We start from the raw sequence: 23,497 nt of genomic DNA on the forward strand, positions 1-23,497 counted from the left end.
TGAGCCTCGTACCAGTCAGCATTCTTCCGCTCTTTCTTCCCGTAAGCAATAATGGCGGAGTTGTATATGGTGTCGCGGAGATGTAGCCAATTAGATTCGATAATGTCATCTGCCGCCACTCCCTCGCCGAGTGCATCTTCCATCTTGTTGATGAATTGCTGGGTCTTAACTGGGTTGCTGGCACAACTGGTGTTGATGCGTGGGCGACCCTTCATCTTGGAGTGGTGCAACCTCTTCGGCATTATGCGCACCTTGCTTACCACGAGGGCATGGTCCGTGTCGCAGTCTGCACTGTGGTAGCTGCGGGTGAGGAGGGTGCTGCCAATATCCGTTCTTCTGGTGATGACGAGGTCAAGCTGGTGCCAATGACGGGAGCGGGGGTGCCTCCATGACACCTGGTGGATCTCTTTGCACTTGAAGAATGTGTTTGTCACGCACAGGCCGTGGTGACACGAAAGCTCAAGCAGTCGCTGACCATTCTCATTGATCTTTCCTCTCCCAAAGTTTCCAAGGCAGGTGGGCCAGGCCATGTGGTCGGCTCCTACTCTTGCGTTGAAGTCTCCAAGGAGATAGAGAGCGTTACTTCTGGGGATCTTGGATAACGCTTCGTCCAGTGCATGGTAGAACTGTTCTTTCTCTTCGGTGGTGGCGCAGAGGGTTGGGGCGTACGCGCTAAGAATGCTGACTGGGCCGAAAGTTGTTGACAATCGGAGGGTAAGTAATCTCTCTGTGCCTCCTGTGGGTGGCTCTATGGAGTTAACAAGCCTGTTCTTCACAGCGAACCCAACACCGTGCTGTCTTGGTTGGTCCGGAGACTTCCCTTGCCAGTAGAAGGTGTAGTTGGTTTCTCTGATAGTTCCGTTGTCGGCCAACCGGGTCTCCTGTAGAGCCGCAATGTCGATGTTTAGTCGTGCCAGTTCCCTATCGATGACAGCGGTTTTCCTGGCACCATTGATCCACGGAAGGTCTGCAGTAAGTCCGGGGCACATGGTCCTGATGTTCCAGCTAGCGAGGCGAAGAGCTGGAGGCTTCTTTCTTGTTGTTCGCTTGGAATTAACTGGTGCGGGTGTTTTGTGGCCCACTTTTCGAGAGGCGCCTCTCTGATCCCCACGCACCCAGTGGGGCAGGCGAGCCATGGCGAGACGGCACCTAATTGGCTGGGGCTGCCCAGCTTGAGGCGGGCGGTAGCTGTCCAGTGAGGTGCGATGACCTCTCCCACCGTCAGAGGAGACCTCTGGCGCTCGTTTCCTTCGCCAATCGGATGAGCTTATAACCGGTATCTGTCTCCTCCCGTGTTGAGTCGACATCTTGCGATGACGCTGGAGTGTCCTCTCCAGTGAAACTGAAGCTACAGAGCCTGGGCAGGGTGATATGGAGGGTCTGCTGTTGCCCATGCAGCAGACCCCCCCTCTCTTCGCAGCTGAAGGATCCAAGGGAAAGACGAAGTCAATACAGCTTGGCTTCAGGTGCGCCGCAGGAGTTGCCGGTGTTGACTACAACGTCAAACCGCCTTAGGGACTCCGGCTCCGGATTTTCTGTCGGGGTTTACTCCCTTAGCCTTTCCCCTAAAGAGGTATGCCGCAAGGCAGCGGAGGTTTTTTTTTTTGGAGTCAGAGTTTTCCTTCTCTGATTTTAGAGATGTCCTTCCTCTTTCCTCCTTTATAGGAGTAGGTGCTCAATAATTTGTCACGATCAGCTTTTCTTGAGGACAGTAGTTAGATGCCTTCCTTTAGTAAAACAAAACATCCCAGGAGAGACCCTTCTGACCTCAGTGCTGGGGCAATGGAGTCGATTGGAGGGAGACCTGGCTGCACTGGGCCAGCCCCGGCTCTCAGCTGGCCCAGCAGCCCCTCCCGCCAGCCACGGGCTGCTCCCCACTTTGCTGTCTCCCCTCCCCTCAGCCCTGCACCAGCCCCCCTCGGTCCTCTGTTGCTGAGCCGGACCAGGTGTTCCCACAGCTGCGGCGCCCCTTTGCAGGCCTGGGCTGGAGATTTAGGACCTGACAGGTTGGGAATTTACACCTTCACACTGGGGGGGTGGGTGCATTCCAGGGGAGGAGACCCTCTTAGCCTTCCCCCAAACCTCCCTCTGCCCCTCCCGCCGCCCCCTGCACTGGGCACAGAACAAGTCCTGGTGTCGTTACTGTGACTTCTGCTGAGAGGAGCTGGCGGTGAACGAGCAGAAGCAAGGGCCCGGGCTGCTTCAGGTGTTTGTGGGCCAGAGGGACCCCCGCCCTCTCCCCCACAAATGTTCCAGGCTGTGCTCTCCGCCCCGTTAGGCCTCGCGCGCTCTCCGGTGCTGGGGGGCTGCTGTGACAGGGACGCTAGTCCTGAGGGTCTTCATCTAACGCAGGGGCCTCTCGGGGAGGGAGGGGCAGGGTGGCCCCTGGCCCTGTTGGGGACAAACACCTCCGGCTCCTCTCTTCTTCCCTGAGGCCAACAGGGTGCCTGTGGTAGGTGCCCCGTGAAGTTTTACTGAAATTTGTCTAAACAGTCCATGGGCTTGGGGGGTCCTCCGCATCCTTCCCTTTGGCCTGCCCCGCTCTGCCCTGGGCGAGACCACATCCCACCCTCTCCCCTGGACACTCCCTCTCCCCAGTGTCCGTCCTTATGCTCTGGCGCTGCCCCTTGGTGGCCCCTGGAGTTCGGACATAGAACCACCGCCCTTGGCAACTCCTGAAGCCTGAGCCCCAGGACCGGTGGCCAGAGGAGTGGGTTCTTCCCCGGGCAGCCCCAGGGCCTTTGCAGCGCCTCCCGCTGCCCAGAAGGTCCCTCCCTGGATCTTCACGGCGCTAGGCTCTCTCCCCACCCTCAGCCCTTGGGAGGCCCCTTCAGAAGAAATCACGACCCCTGCCCCCGACACGCGCTCGCGCGCGCGCGCACACACACACACAGAGTGTTCTAGTCCGGGTTCTTGGGGTCACTTTGTCTATAAACGCTTCCCCTTGGGTGTGGCCTGTCTCCCTCAGGACCTGGCAACTGGCTGGCGGTGCCCCTCATATCCCGGTGCCCGGGTCAGGGGGCCCAGAGTGGGTGTTCGGTGCGCGCAGGAGGAGGGGAGGGACGGAGAGGAGCGGGGAGGGCACGAGGAAGGGAGGAAAGGGCTCCGGGGCCTTGCGGGGTGCGGGCCGCGCCCCACGACCTCTGGCCGGCCGGGAGCTGTCGGCGCCGGCGCGGGCGGGCGGCCGGCAGGTGGCGGTGCGCCCTCGGCTGCGCGCCGGCGGCGGAGCGGCGAGTCCCCTCCTCCCGTCGGCTCCCTCCCCTCGCCCGCTCCTTTTTCTGCGCTCTCGCTCGCGCTCCCCAGCGCCCTCCTGCTCTCGCGGCCGCGGTCTCCCTCGCCCGCGCCGCCCGCCGCCGCCCCTCAGCGACCATGGCGCTCCGGGGACCCCCGCGCGCCCCGAAGGGCCCCGGCCCCGCCGCCCGAGCTCCGAGCACCCCAGCGCCGCCGCCGCCGCCGCGCTCGCGGCCGTTCCTGCTGTTGCTGCTGCTGCTCGGCGCCTCCGAGGCGGCGGGGCGCTCCCCCGAGCCCGGGCGCCTGGGTCCCCTTGCCCAGGTGGCCCGGTCGCTGCCGAGCTCGCGCGCGGGGCGAGCGCTGCCCCGTGGCGGTGAGGACGGGCAGGAGCGCGGTGCGGAGCCCGGCGCCCCGGGTCCCGCTCCGGGTCCCGGCGAGGACGGAGCCCTCAACGAGGGCCAGGGGCGCTGGGCGCGGGCAGCGCCGGTGGCCGGAGCGCCTTCGCCGGCGCTCACTAGCTCGTCGTTCGTGCTCAAGGGAGACGCGACGCACAACCAGGCGATGGTGCACTGGACGGGCGAGAACAGCAGCGTAAGTGACCTCCGCGCGCCCCGGGACCCCTGCCCGGACACCCCAGAGTCCCCCACTTCCGGCCCGTCCGGCGATCACCGCGGACTTTCTCGGCTACTTGGGGACGTGAGTCGCGTCGTAGGACCCCCCTGCTGGCCTCTGTTTACCGGTTACTTGGGGAGGGGTCCCCAGATACGTGAGCACCCTGCTTCACCTCGGGGACATTTCCACAGATTTTCGGGACCCTGAGCCACCTGGGGGCGCCCCCAATGGCTTCCAGATCCCAGGTTATGGGGGACGGGGTTGTCTACAGAGGCTTTGGGACCCTGGCCACCTTGGGGCGCCCCCAGGCCCTTTACGGTTGTCCCTCAACTCGGTGTTGCGCCTCGACCGCTGTCAGCATCCACCATGTCCGCTCAGTGGTGCGTTCCAGGAATTTTGGCTTTGGGACCCTCTCCACCTCGGGCTACCTGGGACCCCGCATATGGCACCTCCATGGGCTCCCCTCTCCCCAGTTACCCTCGTGTGACCCGCACCTGCCTTGAGGTCCCGCTACTTGATGCCCCTGGGTGCCCCGGGATTTGTGTCTACCTGCCGAGTTGGGCGCCCCCCCAACTCCCTACCGGAGGCTGCAAACTCCCTGCCCTCCCCCAAGTCCCCGCCGTCCCTGCCACTTTGGCTTCGCTCCAGCTGGAAGTTCAACACGACGCCTCTTTTCCCGCAAGGCCACTTCTATTAGGGCCCTCTGTGCCTCCTTCCACCAGCGCCGGGTTTCTGCCTGACCGGGATCCTGCCTCTTGGTTTTCCGTGGTGCGCCTCTAGGCTCCGGGATACCCTCATATTCCTCCCCCAGGGGCTGCGTCCTGCCTTGCTCTGCGCGCCAGCCCCCCACCCCCGCCCCCATGACTGTTGGTCGTGCTGGAGTCGCCTGCAGGCGGCCCTAGTGGGTTAGCAGGATTTGAGGACTGGGGTGGTGCAGGAAGCGGCAGCTGTGTGTGTGTGTGTGTGTGTGTGTGTGTGGCGGGGGGTGGTGGGGTGGGGTGGGGGGGGTGCTGGTTGTGTGGGGAGGGGAGTGGGCAGTCTGCTCAATCCTTTCCATCGCTGTTCACGGGGCATCTCCCCAGTGGCTGAACCCCCACAGCTCCCCAAAGTTCTGAGGACACAGCACTGGGTCAGGACCCTGGCATGCTTTGGGAGTGGAGGCGAGAGAGAGCCAGGGTGCGCCCCTCGCCAGGAAAGGGGTGTAACCCCGGGCGCAGAGATGCCTTCACCCCCTCCTCTTTCCAGCCCACTGGGCTCTTCCTTGGTGAGGGTCCTGCTGGAGGAGGGAGAGGGTGGGTGGGTGAATATGTTGGGGGGGGCAGCACCTGATGGGCTTGATTGCTTCTGGTAATTTCCAGCCGGCCTAGAAACCTTGGGGAGGTGGGTGTGGAGCTGATTTGATGGGTCCCCTGGCCAGCAGGGGGCAACCCGGCTGCTGAGGGGGTGCTTCACGGAGGGTAGCAGGTGCCCCTTTCCCGGAAGAGCCCAAGGGGGCCCTCCCCTGTCTGCATCTTGAGAAAGGGTCAGACCGCAGACGTGCAGCTGGGCCCAGCCCTTCACTGCGCCCCAACACTCAGGAACAAACCATGTCCCACGTGGTCCGCTGGAATTCATGGAGTGAAAGGGACCCGGGAGCCAGCAGCTCAAAGGAACGAACAAACATGGAGAGCCGGCCCTGTGGAGCCGGAGAGCTAGGGGTTGTTGGTCCAGCAGCTCCTCCATCGAGTCCCTTTGTCAGTTGAGCTTCTTGGAGGGAAGTGGGGGTGACAAAGGGGGGAGAAGACTGAGGGGTGCCGACCAGCCCCCAAAGTGGGACCAGTGCCTCAGGACTCACTGGCACCCCTCCCCCGCCCGTTCTGAGCACAGAGCCTGAGCACCCAGTGGCTTCCTTGGGGACGGAGGAGGGGCTCAGACCAGCGGAGCTGGGGGCCTGGAGTGGGGGTCCTGTCAAAGGAGCCACCTGGCTCTGCTCCTTGGGGGGGACAGTGGCTGGGTTGGGTCACCGGGCTGCTGGCAGGTGAATGCCAGGTGTGGGAGGTGGGAGCGGGGATGCTGGCTTTTCCTCGTTGGGGGGCAGGAAGTCCAGAACGGGAGATGGGTCTCTCCCCTGGCCCCCGGGGAACGGCGCGGCTGACGCGTGGAGAGCAGGGCATTGCCCAGCACTGAGCAGCGTCAGCGTCTGTGGGTGAGGGAGGGCAGTCAGCGAGGAGGTTCAGAGCCCCGGACACCTTCCTGCTTGCACTCTGCGCCCCTGGAAGGGCAAGCCGGGGTGGGGGGCGCTGGAGCTCTCCTGGCAAGGCAGAGCGCCCTTCGGGGAGAAGTGATGTGCTGTAAGGGCCTCCCCTTGGTTGGCAAAACTCAGAGCAGCTGTGAGCGCTGGAACCCAGCGCCCGGTGAAGCCGTTTTTCTGACCGTGGCTTCTCAGCCTTGTTTCCGTGGCCCGTTAGGTGTCTGAGACGCGCCCTTTGCTTCCCCCTGCTCAGCTGGCGGCCACAGGGCCGGATTTTAGGCTGGGCTCTGCCCGGGGGGGTCACCTCCCCTGGAAAGCACCGTCTCTGGAAGCTACAGCCGGAAAGAAACCAACATGAGGCCAACGTGCCGGGCGGACCCCCTGACAGTGTCGTCGCACCCCATCCGCCCAGGCGTTGAGACCCGGGAAGGGGTGCCCTGCAGACGGGGCCCACGTCAGCCAAGAAGGGTTTGCTTTGCCGGGCCGGCTGTTGCACAGAATTTTACAAAAGCACTTGACGGGAGGGGCGGACTTCCGAGGCGGTATTTTATAGAACACCCGCAAAAGGAGCATTGGGACTCGGGCTGGTTCCCGGAAAGGCGCTGCGCGGCTGCAGCGGGGGACTGTGTGCATTTCCCGCCAGCGGCCGGGTGTCCCCCCTCCATGGGGATGTCACAGGGGTCTTGCCTGGAAGCCAGCACTGCCTTGCTGTCTGACGTCTGGCTGTAGAGACAGAGAGTTAGGTGTGAAATTAATGTTTCATTGCAACCAGCCAGCGTTACCTTTGCGGGATCCAGATGGCTGGGCGGGGGGCGGCGCTGGGTTCTGTCTCCTGCGCTGCCCTCGGAAGCCGGGTGGGGTGCGGGCTGGAAGGTGATCCAGAGCGCTGGTCTTTGCCTCTGGGGCCGCGGCCTCGCGGCACGCCGATGGAACTGTGCTGTGCCCCGTCCCAGTTCCTCAGTTTCAGGGAAATCATGTGCTCGTTGTGCTTATTTTAAGGACGGCTCACCTGCGCGCCACCTTTGTGGCACTTGAACTTTAACGTTGATGGGTTTGAATGTGAGCTTCTTGTGACCGTGCAGCCAGCCTGTTTGTTCAGCTTTGTCAGGGCTCATCAGTAGGTTCGCACCCTCTCGCCCCGCCCCCCACTTCCCACGTCTGCTCTGTGCCGTGTTACAGGGTCCGGTTGTCGAGGGGAGCTGTCGGCAGAGAGAATTCTGAGCTAGTTACCCACGGTCTCTGCTCCGGGGTCTCGGGGACCCAGACAGCTGGAGCACCAATCAGAAGTACGGAACTTCTGAAGGTGGGAATTGGGTCATGACACCCGCCCCAGGTCAGGTCCATGCGGGCAGGTGTGCTGGCTTCCTAGGGCTGCCCTAACGAAGTGCCATGGAACGTGGGCTTGAACAGAGGAAGCGCGTTCTTTCCCAGCCCCGGAGGCTGAAGTCCACCATCCGGGTGTGGGCAGGGCAGTTCCCCCCGAGGCCTCTCTCCTGGCACGCAGATGTGCGTCTCCCCACTGTGTCCTCGCGTGGCCGTCCCTCTGTGCGAGTCTGCGCCCTCATCTCTTCTTATAAGAACACCAGTCAGGTTGGATCAGGGCCCACCCTGTGATCTCATTTCACCTCAGTTCCCTCCTTAAAGGTCCTGTCTCTAAATAGTCACGTTCTGACACTGGAGCCAGGACTTGGACATACGGTTATTTCTGCCCCTAAGAGCGGGGAAGGGGTCTAGTCACCTCTGCGTCCAGGGAACCTAACACAGCGGAGCTCAGAGCAGCCCAGCGGGGAGAGAAGGGATGGACGTGAGCAGCTGGGATACGAGGTGAATCGGCTCCTCATGGATCTGAAACGTGAGGCTGGAGAGCCCAAGGAGGCCGTGAGGGGTGCTGGTCATCGACGCTTATTAAGCTGCAGAACCTGCTGGCCTGGGTACGGTCGCTGAGGCCGGAAAGCTCAGGAGTCTGTTGGCCAGGGTCCCCTGGCTGGGAAGGAGCGGGGCCGTGGACTGAGACCTCAGAAAGGGGACAGCGGTGGCCTAGGTGAGGCCCTGGAGCGATTGAAGGGTGAAAAGAGGGGGTCCGAGCGGTGTCCGGCTGAGGGTGGGCAGGAGGTGGCCCTGGCTTTATGGCTCGGGGCCAGCTTCCACTGACGGAGCCCATGAAGGCTTCTTATAAAGCGCTTCAGGGTCTCGAGTGCACAAGTCTGAACCCGGCGACGAAGTGGATCTGTAGCCCTGCACCTGATGGCTGTGGGTGCGTGGTGGCCGCTCCATGCCACTCTCGGAGGTGACCTTGGTGGGCCCGTGGTGCCGGGCCTGACACTGATGTCTGCTGCCCTTTCTCCCGGGGCAGGCCCCGCGGCATTCTGGGGCCGGAGCAGGTTCACGGGGGCTGCGCTGTGGCCGGTCAGTATGTACATGGTGGCCATCTGCCCAGAGGCTTCTCTGGCATGGCAGCCTTCCCCCGGGGTGACCAGTGGCCACCTAGAAAGAGTCAGGGGCAGACAGAGGTCATGTGACATGGTGACCAGGGCTGAGGACCTGTCATATTTGCTGTCAGGAAGCTGACTGAGCAAGCCCCTTGGGGACCCTGGGCCTGGCGGCTGGGTCAGGAACGATGAGAGAGTGAGGGACGCCTGTGCTGTGGGTCAGGTGGCAGTAAATGGCGACGTGAGCTGGGTGGATGAGTCCAGAAAAGTCCTGGCGTGGAAACCGGCAGTGTCATCCTTAGGAGGACGCCTGCCAGGGTGACCCAGGGTCTTCTTCATTCTGCCTGTGCCAGGAGAGACCACATGACGCTTGAGAGCCCCAGCTGAGAAAAGGCCTCACGGTAGCCCTTGACCGGCCCCTTTCTGTGGGTCTGTTAGGTGCTGGGGATGCGGCAATGTGCATAATCAGTTGGAGCCCCTGTCCTGGTGAGACATGTGGTCTGGACAGGAATTCATCACAGACGAGCCCGGTGTCCTGCGAGACTGCACTGGGGAAGTCAGGGAGGGCTTCCTGGAGGAGGTGATGCTCCAGCAACCCTGAAGGACAAGTAGAGTTTGCATTACCTGGGCTGAGTGGGAGGTCGGGGTGGTGGAAGACGAAGGCCAAGGGAGAGGGAGGATCTGTAGCAGCATGGGCAGAGAAAGGATACAGCCACCAGTCAGGGGGCCTGGCTCGGAGGCGTAAAGATAGCCTGTTAATAAAGCTCCCGGCCACATTGCAGAAACATCCTTTTATGTGAATAAAGTGGCTGTTTAATTTGTGGTTGCATGAGGGCTCCTGAGAGGATTTTAAGGAGGTCATAAATTAGCATCATTCTTCCACACGCCCTTCAGATTAGAAAGCAGCCCAGGGCTTGCACAGGCCTTCTTAGGAGCGGCCGTTATTTTTAATTTTTATTTTATTATAATTTGTCGGAGGCAGGCCAAGGCCCCCAGGATGACGTCAGGGAGCGCAGAGTGGGAGCGATAGGAAATGAGCCGAGAACGTGTGGAGTATCCTGGGCCTTTCTGCCTCAGGAAGACGGCAGGGGAGCTTGTAAATTGCCTTCCGTTTGGGGGCCTCCTTTGTGTTTTTTTCTCAGCCTCTGGAGATCAAGTTATTTATAGACTCTTACCAGTGGCCAGGTTCGCCCTTGCCTTGCCAGTCCCTGGGTTGCCTGGGTGCTTTGTGGAGTGGAGGTGGGGTGCTGAGGACCCCCTAGCGGTTCCGGCCCCTTCCCCCAGGTGCGGAAGCCCAGGGAGCCGGGGAACCCTGGCTCTCCCCTGGGGACGGCAACGCCTTCACCCATAGCGTCTGGGAGGTAGAAGCACGGGTGTGAATGTGTCCCCACCTGCTTTTGCTGTGGGAACCCGCTGGAAGTCTCTCCTGGGTGTGGACGTGGCTTCCGGCTGGGAAGAGGTGCCTGGTGCACATGGAAGGCTCGCAGGGCAGGTGTCCCCGAAGTGTGAGACCTCGGGCTTGCACACGGACACTTTCCAGACCCAGGGCTCTTCCGGGTTCTCCGGTGGCCTGTGGGGACTGCCGCCTGTCCATAGCGGGTTGGCACAGGTGTAGCCCGTGACCTGTTCGGGGGCTCTGCCTGTAAACCACACTTTCACGCTATTCTCAGTGGCAGGGTGACAGGGACAGGTGAGTGATGGGTAGCCCACCGCGGGCAGCGGGGATGCCTTCCCTGGCTGAGCACCACGGTCGAGACACTTCCCAGAGCACAGGTCACGCTCATCATCTTCATCTCGACTGAGCTCTGCTTGTGGTTCTAAAATTTTAATGAGGGTACTTGGATGTGAGCTGTCATGGAGAAATGAAAAAAATGTCCAACTCCGATGTTCTTTTGAGGTGGAGAAGCTCCCTCTGTTTTGCGTTTCTGTAGCAGTCAGTCACTGTATTTGCCCAGACAATTACAATCGTTTAATTAGTTTCTTCTCACACTCGCTAGAAGATCTTAAAATAACAGTGCTCTCCCCCCTTAGTCATCCTCTGGCAAAAGCAGATCGTTTCTTGCAGTGGGGAGCTCGCCCGACTCCAGCAGGGCCCAGGGCGCCGCCGCCGCTGCAGAGATAAGTGGGGCTCAGATTGAAGACGGGGGCCCGGCCGCGGGAGGCTGCTGCTATTCAGATCGGTTGTCATTCAGAAAGGGCTGTTTACGAGGGTTCTGCCCTGGCATGTTTTTTCTGAAGTGCCAGGAGCAGAGATACCATCGCCCAGGCTGGACCTTGAGGCAGCGTCTGACGTCATTTTCTCTTACAATAACAAGTTCTCGTTCACTTCCCCGGTGGCCCGGATTCCTGCCAATGCAGTTCAGGTCCACAGTGCCGTTCACGTGCCCACGGCTGCGTCAGGCATAGTCGCCTCGGTCAGTCCTGGAAACCGCCCTGCAGAATAGGTGAGCTTATCCTCACTTCACCGATAACAACAGGAAAGCTCTGGAGTCCAGACTTGCCTGCGTCCCACAGCTAAGGAGGGGCGGAGACGTGGTGTGAATGCCTTCCCTCCTGAGCCAAGGGCTTTTTCTTCCAATGCAAGGAATATTTTTCTTCTTTTTTCTTTATTATTATGTTTTAATGGTGGGAAGATACACATAGCAAATTTCCATGGTGACGTGTCCAGCCCGGCGGCATGAGGCACGTCCGCATTGCTGGGCAGCCGTCGCCACTGTCACCTCCAGGACCGTCCGTCTTCCCCCACTGACACTCTGTCCCCATGAGACACGCCCTCCCGCCCCTCCCCCAGACCCCAGCGCTCGCCTCCCGCTTTCTGGGCCTGTGAGTCTGACTCCCCTAAGGACCTCACATCAGTGGGACCATACAGTGTCTGTCCTTTGTGCTGGCCTGTCTCACTCACCGCGGTGTCCTCAGGAGTCACCCGCGCTGCAGCAGGTGTCGGGGTCTTCTTCCTGTTGAGGGTGAACCATACTCTGTTGTGTGGATGGGCCCGGTGTTGACCTGCCTGTCCCTCCGTGGACGCGTGGGCTGCCCCCCGCCCCCCGGCTGTTCTGAATGACGCTGCGTGACCTTGGTGTTCGGGTATTTGCTCAGGTCCCTGCTTTCAGTCCTTTTGGCTGTGTACCCAGGAGCGGGATTGCTGGATCCTGTAATAATTCCGTGTTAAGTTTTTGATTGGCCCTGAGGTCTTAGCTGCAGCAGAAGTCACTGTCCATCGGCCGTGAGTTTTGCCTGCTTGCCTGTTCGTTTGCAGGGTTGTGATCCCCAGAGAAAGCTGCCGTCCGGGGGGCTGGGGGTGGAGTGTCCAAGCGTTAGAGGCGCTCACTGCCGCAACTGGACATAGTGTGAGACTGGCCCGCGCGGGAATCTAGCCTCTGTTTCCGTTCTTTTCTGTCTCCTGGGTTCTGCTCCATGTGACTCGAGGGAGGGGACTCTTGCCCGCCGCCCAGGACCGTTGGAAAGTCAGCAGCAGGCCGCCTGGCCCGGGTGGAGGTGGAGCCGCCCCAAGCGCCTCCTTTCCTAAAGGGTGGCGGTCCGTGTTTCCAGTCCCAGCGTGTTTCGCCTCTCCCCGCATTTAGGCGCGTCTCCCCGGTGCGGCCTCAGCGCCCAGGTAAGTAATTCATGTGCCACTCTGTAAAAATAAAGCACTCAGGAAAAATCCTCTCTTTTTTAAGTTTCTTCGCATCAGTCCCACGGAACCCCCACCCGAGCCTATTTTGTGACTCGCCACCTGACCTTTGGGCGGGGCTCCTGGGTCTGGTTCCTGCATCAGTCAGTCCTCTGTCCAGCTGTGCGGCAGGCCTGGCTCCAGGGACCCCTCGGCCTGGCAGAGGGGTTCTTAGTTCTTCCTGCGCCTGAGAACCCGCCCGGACCCCAAGGCTGAAGCAGCCCGTGGAACTTTGCCAGAGTGTCGTTTTTATAATGAGCATAAAACAAAACAGGGAGGATTAAAAGGAAACCAATTCTATGGCAATAACATTATCAAAACATTAAAACGAATTTCCTTACTAAGACCTCGGGAACCAGCAGCGGGCGGCAGGAGTCACACGCGTGTAGGAATAAGGATCACTTGAGGTGGGATGTGCCTGGCCGTGGGATGGGGGAGGGGACAGACAGACCCGGCCCCCTGGGTCCTGTCTCTCCTAGTGCCTCCCTGGTCCCCACAAGCCCCTAAGGGTGGGGTGTCCAGGAGGGCGGGGCGTTTGTCTGGCCTCTGCTGTCGCCTGGGCCTGATGCTTAGTAGATGCCCAGTAAACCTATCGGATGGGTAGTGGGAGGTGATCGTTGGTCCCAAGGGGCCGTCGGAGCTCAAGGGCCCAGCCCACTTCCCTTCCTGCTGAGGAGAGGCCAAAGTGGGGTGCTGTAGGTCACCTGTCCATGGGTGGCAGAGCGGGGGCTCCCTGTCCAGCGGCCGGCTCTTTGAAGCCGAAACAGTGCAGAAAGGCTCCGGACGCCTTCTCTGCAGAGGACACACCTGCCAGGGAGATGGCGAGGTCTGCTTCCTGCCCAGCGAGGGGTCGGGGGCCTTGCAAGCCTGGCCCGTGGGGTCCCCGCCTCCTGGCCTCTGCTCTGGGTGGCTCAGCCGGGAGCCGGGGTGCTCGGTGGTGAGAAATACCAGTTCCAAAATGACGCTGGGGCTTTTAAAACGCATCCCCAGTTCCAGCCTCATTTCAGTTACAAAAACAAAACCCGCCAGAGGTGGTTTTGCTCAGCTTTTCAACAAAGTTGAACGTGGCTGCGGGGGTGGGAGCCTGGGCGGAGGGAGTTTGGGGGGAGGCTGGGGAGCTGGGCCGCCTGAGAGCCCGTCACTCACTCCCTCACTCAGCGTCTGCTCGCCGTCCTGGGCAGGTCCGCAGAGGGTCGCAGGGGCTGGCATCGCCCCCGGGGTGGGGTTGCCCCCGAGAGCGGCCTTGTCTGTCACCTCCGTCCTCAACATGGTCCCTTTACAAAGATGTAAAAGGGGGCATGTCCTGGGGGCTGTGCCCCCGCCCCAGGGCCCCCACGCTCCCCCCCAGGGCCCAGGCTGAGCTGAGGGGCTGAGCTGGTGCCCGGAGCTCACCCAGCGAGCGCCTGGTCGGGGCCCCCTCCCGTGCCAGGTGCTGTGTCCACCCTGGCAGGAGTGTCCGGGCTCCTTGGGGGTGGGGGGTTCTGCTGAGCCGCTCCCGGCCCTCTGGGCCTCGGGTCCTCACCCCTGAAGGGGCTGGCAGGCCCTGCCTCTCTCCATCCAAGCGAGCGGGAAGCGGGGAAAGTGAGCGGCCCACATGGGCTCCAAGGGCCGGGCACATCCCTGGAGCCAGCTCCTGGCACCCCGGAAGACCGCGGTCGTGCCGGTCAGAGGTGCCCCTTTCCGGAAGGGATGCTGTGTGGCCTCGTCTTCTCCGCGTCCGGAACAGCTTGCTGAAGTGGAGCGAAGCCCAGCAGTGTTTCCTGCAGCGCTTGGCTCCCGGGGCCGCCTTTAAAGTCTTTCTCATGGACGTCTGGTTTTTCACAGGTTTCCTGATGTGAATTATGGCCGGCAACGCTCACCTCTTAAAGGCCACGTTAGACTTGCCTTCTCTCTCCCGGGAGGCTGGGCTGAGGCTGGGCAGTCACCGGGAAGTCAGAAACGGTGGCCTCCGGGGCTGGTCTCGCCCCAAAGGAGCTTTGGGGTTGGCTTCTTGGCCTGGGGAGGGGAGTCAGCCGGTCCCCCGCCCCCAGCTGTCCCCGGGGGCCTCCCTGCACAGGGAAGGCCAGCCCTGCACCCTGAGGTGGCCTTGCCCTTCCCTGCCTGGCTGGGTCACCTGACCCCTGGGGTGGGGCGAGAAGGGGTGACTTGGCCACCTGGGCCTCTGAGCTGGGAGAAGGGTGGGGGCTGGGAGCTGCCCGCGTGGCGTGGCATGGCGTGGTGTGGCGTAGCGTGTTGGGGAAGGGGGCAAAACCCCTCCGTTCTCCAGGCCATGTGAGGTTCCTTTTTCCGGAACGTTTCCACAAGGCCTTCCGAGTTCACCGAAAAACTCCAGCGTTTGGTTAGGGCTGGGCGTTGGTGGGACTGGGCTGGAGGCAGGGCTGTCTTCTGCCCTCTGTCCCTCTTCCCGCTTCTGGGGACACATTTCCTGAACCCCCTCTGTGTGTGCCAAACTTTCTCAGGTGCGGGGCCTGTGGTAAGGGGGGCCTGAAGAGCAAAAAAGACCACCCAATGCCCCCGCCTCAGCCGGATGGGGGTCGGCTAGGACCTCAGTGACAAGAGGGGAGGGGCTCTGGGAAAGGGCTCATTTGCATCTATGAATATTCAGAACCCTCACCTGGGGATGAGGTGTTCTAGCTTCTAGCCTGAGCCTGCCCCCTGCTCCCTCATCCCCGCCCACTCCAGCCTTGGCCGGAGCCCGACCGTGTCCAGACTGTGCCTTCCCTTCCCCAGGGAGTCTGCGCACCCACTCGGCTCTGCAGGAAGCCCCGCCTGCTGCCCACGCTGTGCGCTAGGCCCCTGTCCCTGGACTGGGCTGGGAGCCCTACCCGTTGTGTGCATGGCGTGCGTGTGACCCCAGTCTGGGCTGGGTGGGGTGCTGGGCCCACCTCAGGGGCCGCGGAGCTTTTCTCTGGGATGAGCCACCCCTTGCCCCTGTGCGTCGGTGCCCACGCTCTAGCCCCATGAGTCGGCCTGGGGCCCTGCCCTGGTCTGCGGTCTCTTGAGGCTGACTGGGTGTGAGCCCGCCCGGCTCGGGGAGTGCAGAGCACGCAGGGGTGGTCCCAGCTAGCTCCCGACGCCTCCGCATGGGAGACAGCCCTGAGCCCGCCTGCCCCGAGGGCCTCCCGCCTCCGGACCAGACTCGCTCTTCCCCTCCGCGCTGCATGGGGGTCCCTCGGTTCTGCTGCCTCCTGGCCCCCGTGGCCCCCCGCCAGCTGCTCGCCTCGCAGGACTCTGTCCCTCCCACCCTGTGGGGCAAGAGGGAGACCCTGGAAGGGCCGGTTCATGGGCAGAGCCAGATGCAACTCGGTCCCATCCGTAACGTTCGTTAAGGCGCCTTCTTAATGACGCGGACTGTCCCCTGGGGATGCCACCAAGCCCAGACCCCTTGGCCGGCCCATTGAGAGGGAAGCAGGTGCAGTGGGCAGAGGGGCGTGGGGGCGGGGCTGAGACCCTCGAGAACCCTTAATGCCTTCTCCTCCCACTGCAGCTGGAAGAAGGCATGAGGGCAGGTTTCGTACGGCGGTGCGCGCAGTCCTGACTGCTCTGGGGTGTCTGCGTAATTCCATCAGAAGCGTTCCCAGGCCCCTGTGCTAATAAGTCCCCTGCGGTGGCCTGAGACTCTGTGGGTGCCCCGCCCCTTCAGCGGGGGAGAGGAGTTCTTGTGGAGAGAAAAGAAGGGGCCGGGTGTGGGGGCTCCAGGGAGCTACCATTTGGGGATCTTTGCTTCCTGGGCGCCGACTCCTGTCCCTGCCCCCTGCCCCCCGCCCCCCTGCAAGCCTTTCCTCCTCTCTCTCCAGCCCCTGCTGGGAAGGGCCATCCACCTCGTGTCCCCCCTGGCTCTGTTCTGGCCGATTGCTCAGATCTTGCCTGTTAGGTGTAGGGCAGCTTGAGGGTGGGGCGGGCGACCCCACTTCCTATTTGTCGACTGTCCTGTAATGCTGTGCACAGAGTGGGCGGCTTAAGCAGGCCTCTTGGGTACAAGTCACAGGACCCGACTCCAACTAGCCCAAGTGAAAAGGTGGACTCACAGGCTCACGGAACCCGTGGGTCTGGGGCGGCCCCAGGTGTGGCTGGGACCCAGGTGTGCTTCCTCAGCCTCCGTCCGGGCTCCGCGTCTTCCTCCTGCAGCCTTCCCGGGTCGGGGCCCTTAGAGAAGCTGGGGCCGAGGAAACTGCAGGCCGCCGGTGCTTCCCAGGAGGGCCCAGCACTGAGACCCCCCACCCCACCCCACCCACGGGGCACGAGGTCAGCACGGAGTCAAGGAGATGGAAAGCAGGTGATGCAGCACCCAGGGCTGGCCGCTGGGACGGGCGCAAGAGGGCCTGTCTTTGCTGCTTGGGTGTCTGGGCTGCGGGTCGGTTCCACTCACGAACCTCAGGCAGAGTGGGGGTGCGGCCGAGGGGCCCCAGCGGGGCTCCGTTCAAGGGCGAACAGTAGCCAGCAGAGGTGAGGGGGGAGGTTGGCTTCAGTCGGCTTCCTTGTCCATGTGAAGGGTGAGTGCTGCCCCAGCTCAGGACTGGTCCACCTGCCGCGGGGTCTGCGCCTCCCGTCACAGCCCCTGTGGGGGCTGAAAACGAGACAGGTCTGTTCTCGTGCAGTTCTGGAGGTCAGGTCACTGTCCCTGGCGAAACAGCGTCAGGGTGGGGGCAGGGCTGCATTCTTTTCAGCTTCTGGGGGTGCCCGCGTCCCTTGGCTCTTGGGTGCATGACCCCAGCCTCTGCTCCACTGTCACTCGGCTCCCCCTGCGTCACAGCGGTCCCTGCAGGACCCTCGTGATCACACCAGCCCCCCCCCAGAGGGTCCACAGTCGACTCCCAATCTCAAGACCCTTAAGTGAATCCCAGCTGCAAGGTGTCATGGAAGGCAGTATGTGCTCGGTTCCGGGCATTGGGAGGTGGGCGTCCCTGGGGGGCTGTTGTCAGCCCTGCCGCCACCCTCCTCTCTCACCCCCCCCCCACCCCCGGCCTTTATGCTGAGGTCCCGCCCTCCCCTGCTCTGCGGCCCCTCGCCGCCCGTCCGTTCCCAGCCCGGCCTCGAAACCTCCAGCCGCCCGCCCCCGGCTCTTGCTCCTACCCTGTCCCCCCACACTGAAGGCCCCTCGCGTGCTGTAGCCCAGCGTGGGGGGTCCCATGGCGTAGACCATCTTCCTCACGAGCGCTGAGCTACCTGCTTTCACTTAAGACGAAGGCTTTAATCCACTTGGAGGCACAATTTGGTCAACTTCAAAGGCTCTCCAGTCGCCGGTATTGACGGAGCCTCTATGAATGGGAGGTGGCCCTCCGGGGTGGGGCTGGGGAGCGTGGCCTCCGCACGCAGGACAAAAGTGCCCAAGGCCCGTGGCTTCTGCTCTCCGTCACTTGCTGCCTGTGGGGGTGTATGTGACGGCAACGCATACATGAACGAAAAGGGAGAAACACCCAGCGGTGAACTGATGAGCAGGAGAAGCCGCGGGGAGGGCCTGCTGGGCGGGCAGGGCCCCCCTGCTGGAGCCGTGGGGCCCCCTGGGGCTGCTGGGGGCTGTGATGGAAGCCTGTGGTCTTGGGATGGCCAGGGTGGAGCAGTGTGGGGGATGGTTGAGAGCCCCAGAGAGGGGGCAGCCCGGCTGAGCCGGGGTCCTGGTGCCCAGGGTCGCAGGCTTGCCTCCCCTGCTGGTTCGCTGGGTGATGCTGGGCACGTCACCGCCGCTGCCTGGGCCCAGCTTCCCCTTGTGCCTGGGAATGGGTGGCTGGGAGCCAGGGGGCCCCTCCAGAAGCAGCAGGTCAGCTCGGAGTCCGTGAGCCTTCGGAGGGACCTGGCTGAAACGGACAGTTGCATTCCACAGGAAACCACGGCGAAGAGGTCCTGCGCGCCGAGTGCTCCTGGCCGCCTCTCCCCTCCGCAGGCGCCCCCTCCCCACGCGCGCGGACCTTCAGAGCTCGCTTCCCCGCCACTCAGAGAACAGCCTCAGTAGCCAAAGAGGAAATGAGATTCAGGTGGAAGCCTATTTTTACCGCTGCGGAGAGCAAACTGTTAATTACTTAGAAATCACATGAGGATTTCTACCCTGAAAAAATATTTGGGGGTGGGGGGTTCAAGTTTTCACAGATATTAATTATAGATACCAGCCTCAGCCCACTGCAATAATTCCTCTCTCAAGGGATTAAAGACACGGAAAATGCCGTGCTTTGTTAAACACACGCGTATTCTTTTCCTCTGTATCTGCGCAGCGCGTGGGGCGGACACGTGAGGCTGGGGAATTTAAAATGCTGTGATGCCTCTTCTGTGTTTAATGAAAGGTCAGTTCCACCCTGTCCTGTGTGTGTGTTTACAAGTCTCTGAAGCCAGTGGGCATTGATGATGAAGGTCTAGAAGGCGGCCCTTTAATACTGTGAAGATTAAAGCCGAGAGGAGCGCTGTGTCTGGTCTCCCTCCCAGACCCACCGAGCCCCGTTTTCATCCGTGTCCCGCAGGCACCAGCCCGGGCCTCCCGCTGCCCTTGGGGCGGAAGGCGGACTCTTTGTCCGCCAGCCTAGCGCCGTCTCCCTGCTGCCGACCCCCGCTGTGCCAGGTTCACTCAGCTGCCAGGGCTCCTGGGCCTTCCCACCTGGGGCCCATGTCCCCGGACTCCTTCTCGCTTTGGGGACTTGCTCAGCAAAGCCTTCCTGGGTCGCTCTCCTTGGATGTGGCCTCTGCCCTCCACCTGTGTCTCCTGCTTGTTGCCTTGATTGTATCTTGTAGTTTGTATTTGACTTAACTTTCTGCTGTTTACTCTGTGTCTGTGTGTGGTGTGGTCGGTCTCGATCAGAAACCCCAACTCTCTGAAGGCAGGGATGGTGTCGGGCGGCAGGGCCAGGTTGAGTTTGGGGTGCCACATGGGACCGAAGTCCCACAGACCCGCCTCCTCTGACTTGGCTTTAGCGTCTCTGCCCTTCGGGGTTGGGTGGCTGGGAGTCTGGTGTCACTGGTTTCTGCTAACCTGCAGCCACGTTTGAGAACCGAGGTGGTGGGTTGGGAGCTTGCTGGGAATTCAGGGCCGCTGGGGATATGGGGGCCGGAGCAGCCCAGCCGCCAGCGGCCACCCACTCCCAGCCCTCGGAGCCGGGTGGTGACTGGGCCACGCTCTCCCGCGTGCCTGCCTGCCATCGGAGGGTGCAGTGTTGGGGACAGGGGCCTTGTCTGCTCAGCTCTGCACCCCGGTCCCCGATGTAAAGGGCACTGCATTGCGGAGCCCCGGGAAATAATTAAAGGAATGGGTGGCTGAAGGCGAGGCGGAGAGAAAAGGACGCGAGTCCTGTTTTCCTAATTCCTGAATCCAAGCAGAGCCGTGGGCTGTCCCAGGCAGAGCAGGCCTTTGGTGTCCCTTGACATGACTTCTGGGAATGTCTATTCGGTGCTCCTGTACAGTAGGTGGGAGGGATGGATTCAGGCCTGGGGGCGGGGGGTGGGGTGCTGCTGTCTGGTGAAGGGCGAGTGGGGAGGGGTCCCGTGCAGAGACCTGGCCCGGCGCTCGGTGGCCCCGGGCTGTTGCCTGGACGTTGCTCTGTTCCCAGGCTTCTCCCCAGGTGCACGCCCGGTCACTGTGCCGTGAGACGGGATTGAGGGGGCGCGTTTGTGTGAAATCTCCAACGGGCTGTTTAGCACATTGCACACTTACGTTCTGCTGTGTTTCCAAGTTGCCAAAGGAAGTAAGTGATTAATTAAGTGACACCCACACAGTTTTTTTTAAAAAAAGGACTGATTTTTCAAAACACAGTAATCCCCAGTGATTTGTCAGAGAAGGGGGAGAAAGCGTTAATAAGCAGAGTGCTGTTTAATAAATCATAATTACCTGTGCGGCACAGGCGTCAGCTCGGGGGAAGCGCCCAATTAAGCATCCCATCCCTTGCATGTCCTCATCCAGAGCCAGCCACGGCCCCTGGGGTCGACCAGATGTCCCCGAGTTCTGGTGGGCAAACATCCCTTCCTTTGTTTCTGGGTCTTCCCTGCGTTGCCGGCGGGTGTCCGTGAGGCATTCCCCCAGACCTTGGTGTGTGTTAGGGTCTCCTGAGGGCGCTGGCTGGGCAGACACACGTGTCCTCAGTGGGCGCCTGCGTTTGGAACGCGCTCTCCAGGGACCAGGCCGCACCTCTGTGCACAGTCCTTTCTCAGGTGTGACCACGGCCACCACAGGACTCTGTCGCGACGTCTTGGGTGGCCGGGGTCGCCCTCTGTACCCTTCCATTTCGAGGTGTTTGAGGGCATAGACTGAACTGGGGGGCAGGGGAGAATCACCCCCAGGCACCTGCCACTGAGCAGAGCAGGTGGAGTGCCGCCAGGGGACCGGCAGTCCCACCCAGCACCTGCTGTGCACCAGGCACGCGGCACGCAGAGAAGCCCGGGGAGCAGTCGGGCTCGTAAACACCTGCTGGGGCAGCTTGTTCTGCACAAGCGCCAGGGCAGGCTTCCTGGAAGAGGAGGCGCTTCCCTCCAACGGGGATCAAGTAGCATTACATTAAGTTAAGCGCCTGCGTGTTGCGTGTCCAGCCATGCTGGGTGGTGGTGATGCAGTGGCAGCCGCGTCAGCCAGGTGCCTGTCTTCGTGGGCTTTGCACTTCAGCAGGGCAGAGGGACGCAGAGCGGAAAAGCAGGGACATTAGTTCAGCGGACGGTGAGGGCTGTGGAGGATTTCAAACAGACAGTGGTCTGCAGGGGACAGAGTGTTGGGGGTACCTAGGAACCTGCCTGCCACGCAGGGCCTGGGATAGGGCCCCAAGGGCCGGGCCGGGGATGTGCGTGACATGCTCGGGGGCCAGAGGGCAGTGCCACGCGACCCAGCAGCCTCAGTCCTGGCTCTGTGTGTGCGCATCACCGAGGGAAACGAAAACCCGCGTCCACACCGCCCACAACCCTGTGTCTGTGCGTGTTCATGGCATCGTGACCCCCGGCGGCCCAGACAGCCATACGGGGGGGCGAATGGATGAACGTGATGAGGTCTGTCCGTGAGCGGGGTATTATTCGGCCGTGAAAAGGGATGGAGCACTGACACCCGATGTGCCACGGGAGGACAGGGAGTTCAAAGGCGAGGGTCCAAAGCTGCGTGGTCTCCCAGGGGACGGACAGATGGGGACCTGACACTCCCTTCTCCCTGCCCCGCCCCCTCACATGGGTGTGGCCTGGATGTGTGCACTCTTTCCCGCACACGGGCAGAGCTGTGCGCCCATGGCCTGCACGTGTTCTTTGGGAAATGAAGCCAGCTCAGAAGTGTTTTGCTGTGATCTCATCGTGACCGCTGTCATTGAAAGATTAAAAAAGAAATCCAGGGATTTTTGCGTAATTAAGGCTTTTGTGACGTGCACAGCCGATCCTCCCACCGCCATTCTTGGCGGCTTTGAAGTTGTCTGAGTGCCGGTCAGCGGGGCAGCCTGGTTCAGCTCGGGATGACCTGCCTGTCAGCACCTGGCCCGCTGAGGGTCCCAGGGCCCCCGGACTCGCGCGCCCACCTGGGCCACCTGCGTGCACAGGGCTGTGGTGTCTCACTTGCTGGCTCAAGCTGGAAGGGTCACTCCAGTGTCCTGGGAGGACTGTGGGTGTGTGGGATCCAAGCGTTCCCTGCGTGGGTCCCTGGTTTTCATGGCTAACTACACCCGATCTCACGGTCGGTAAGAGGAGGCGGGCTGTTGTAGGTGCGAACACGGGAGCCCCTGTCCCAGCCTCTGTAACTACGTGCTGGCCGGGGGGGGGGCAGACGGCCCCTTCACGGGGTGCCAGGAATGTGGGTGTCTGGGGCTGCAGGCTGGGGTGAGGCCCAAGGACGGAGGCAGACCAGGGCCCCAGGGGTGACAGGGTACCCAGCAGAGCTGGGGGCTCTTCCCCCACCATCCCCCCGACCCATGCTCAGCTGGGGCATTACCTGAATGAACCCCCGGGGGGCTCACCACAGTCCCGTGAGGAAGCTGGTTCACCCCATTTTCCAGTGGGGGGGGCCAAGGCCCAGGGCCCCGCGGTAGCCGCACCCTGAGAGGTGGGCCTTGGTCTCTCACCTGTTCAGTGAGAGAGCTGATACCTACTGGGCGCAGAGTACACACTCAGCGGCGGTTTGATCTCATTGTTACAACCGTATCAGCAGACGGACAGAGATGTGCAGAGTGTGGCTGCTGCCTGCGCCACGGTCCCTGGGTCGTCAGGGCAGGCGGGAAGCTCCGGGCTTAGGCGCGGGGGCCAGGCCAGGTGGCTGCGAGGGCAGGTCTGATGGTGTTAAATGTCCTCCTCTAAACCTGCCTCCTCTGGCCGGGCTCTGCTGGTGGGTGAGGGCGGACGCACAGTGAGGGCTCCCAACCAGGGAGGTGGGATGCCTTTCAGTGACTGGTGGTGCTGGGAGGGGGTGAGTGGGAGGCGGGCTGTGAGCACAGGGCCGGGCTCTCTCTCAGCAGGAACTAGGCGGCGGTTGCTCCTGCCTTCAGGTCTGTAGCTTCTCCTGCCTGCACCTGGTGATGATGTCGGGTGGGGGTGGGGGTGGGGCAGGAAGTCAGCAGGGGCTGGCCCGCCCTTTGTGCCCCCTGCAGAACAGTCCTGAGGCTATGGCACTCAGCCACCTGTTTTGGGGGCCAGACGGACTGATCCAGGACCCCTGCTCCATGATGCATTGTCTTCGTCAGCGACGCTATCTTGCGGAAGACATTTGACATCTTTGCTTTGGTGTTTCCTCTAAATGATGGCAAACAGACCAGTCTTCCCTCAGCCTGTGGGAGTGACGCAGACACACTGCTTCAGGAAGTGCTTTACGGAGCGGGACGAGGGAAAATGTGATCCAAACACACAAAGTATCTTGGCAGACTCCTCTTTACCCTTCAAAGCCTTCACGAGGCGCTGCCTCTTCCGTGAGGCCTCTCCTGATTGCCCTGGGCAGCGCTGCAGACAGGGGCCGCTTGCACCGGTGCTTCCCTGCAAGCCACCCCTGGGGCTCTCTGCTGGACCCAGAACTCTGCACGCAGGGGCCAGGCTGCCTCCTCTGGGTGCGGCGCAGCTCTTGGCTCAGAAGAGGGCGCGCTCCCTGCCCGCTGAAGTAGAAGAAGTGCCGGCCGCGGCATTCGGCCGCTCTGAGCATGGCGGGAAGGCTCAGGCGTCACCTCCTTGAACTCTTTCCCCAGCATCTCCCCTCCCAGGGGCTTGACCCAGCGTGGGAGGCAGCGTGGGACCGCGTGTGTGCTGGGTCCGGTCCTGCGGAGGGGCCGGGATGCGGTGTCCTGGCCCCCTCTGTGGCCCTGGAAGCCCAGAGTGGGGATGGCTTTAGCCTGAGCTCCTGCACGTGGTGGTGACCAGGTGGGGGTGGGGCCGGGCCACTGGGAGCTGCGGGGACGCCTGTGCTCT

General features: G+C 62.1%; 1 protein-coding gene across 1 annotated transcript in view; it reads left to right on the forward strand.

Annotated features, from left to right (window-relative positions):
• The first annotated feature begins 3,369 nt into the window (after positions 1-3,369).
• SORCS2 (sortilin related VPS10 domain containing receptor 2) overlaps positions 3,370-23,497 on the forward strand; it is a 253,382-nt gene continuing 233,254 nt past the window's right edge. The window contains exon 1 of the mRNA XM_090267115.1: positions 3,370-3,822. Within this exon, the coding sequence (XP_090123241.1) occupies positions 3,370-3,822 (453 nt within the window). The remainder of the gene's footprint in view (positions 3,823-23,497) is intronic.

The sequence above is a fragment of the Furipterus horrens genome, unplaced genomic scaffold (genome assembly GCF_987537825.1).
Source record: "Furipterus horrens unplaced genomic scaffold, mFurHor1.1.pri manual_scaffold_2, whole genome shotgun sequence".
Classification (NCBI taxonomy): domain Eukaryota; kingdom Metazoa; phylum Chordata; class Mammalia; order Chiroptera; family Furipteridae; genus Furipterus; species Furipterus horrens.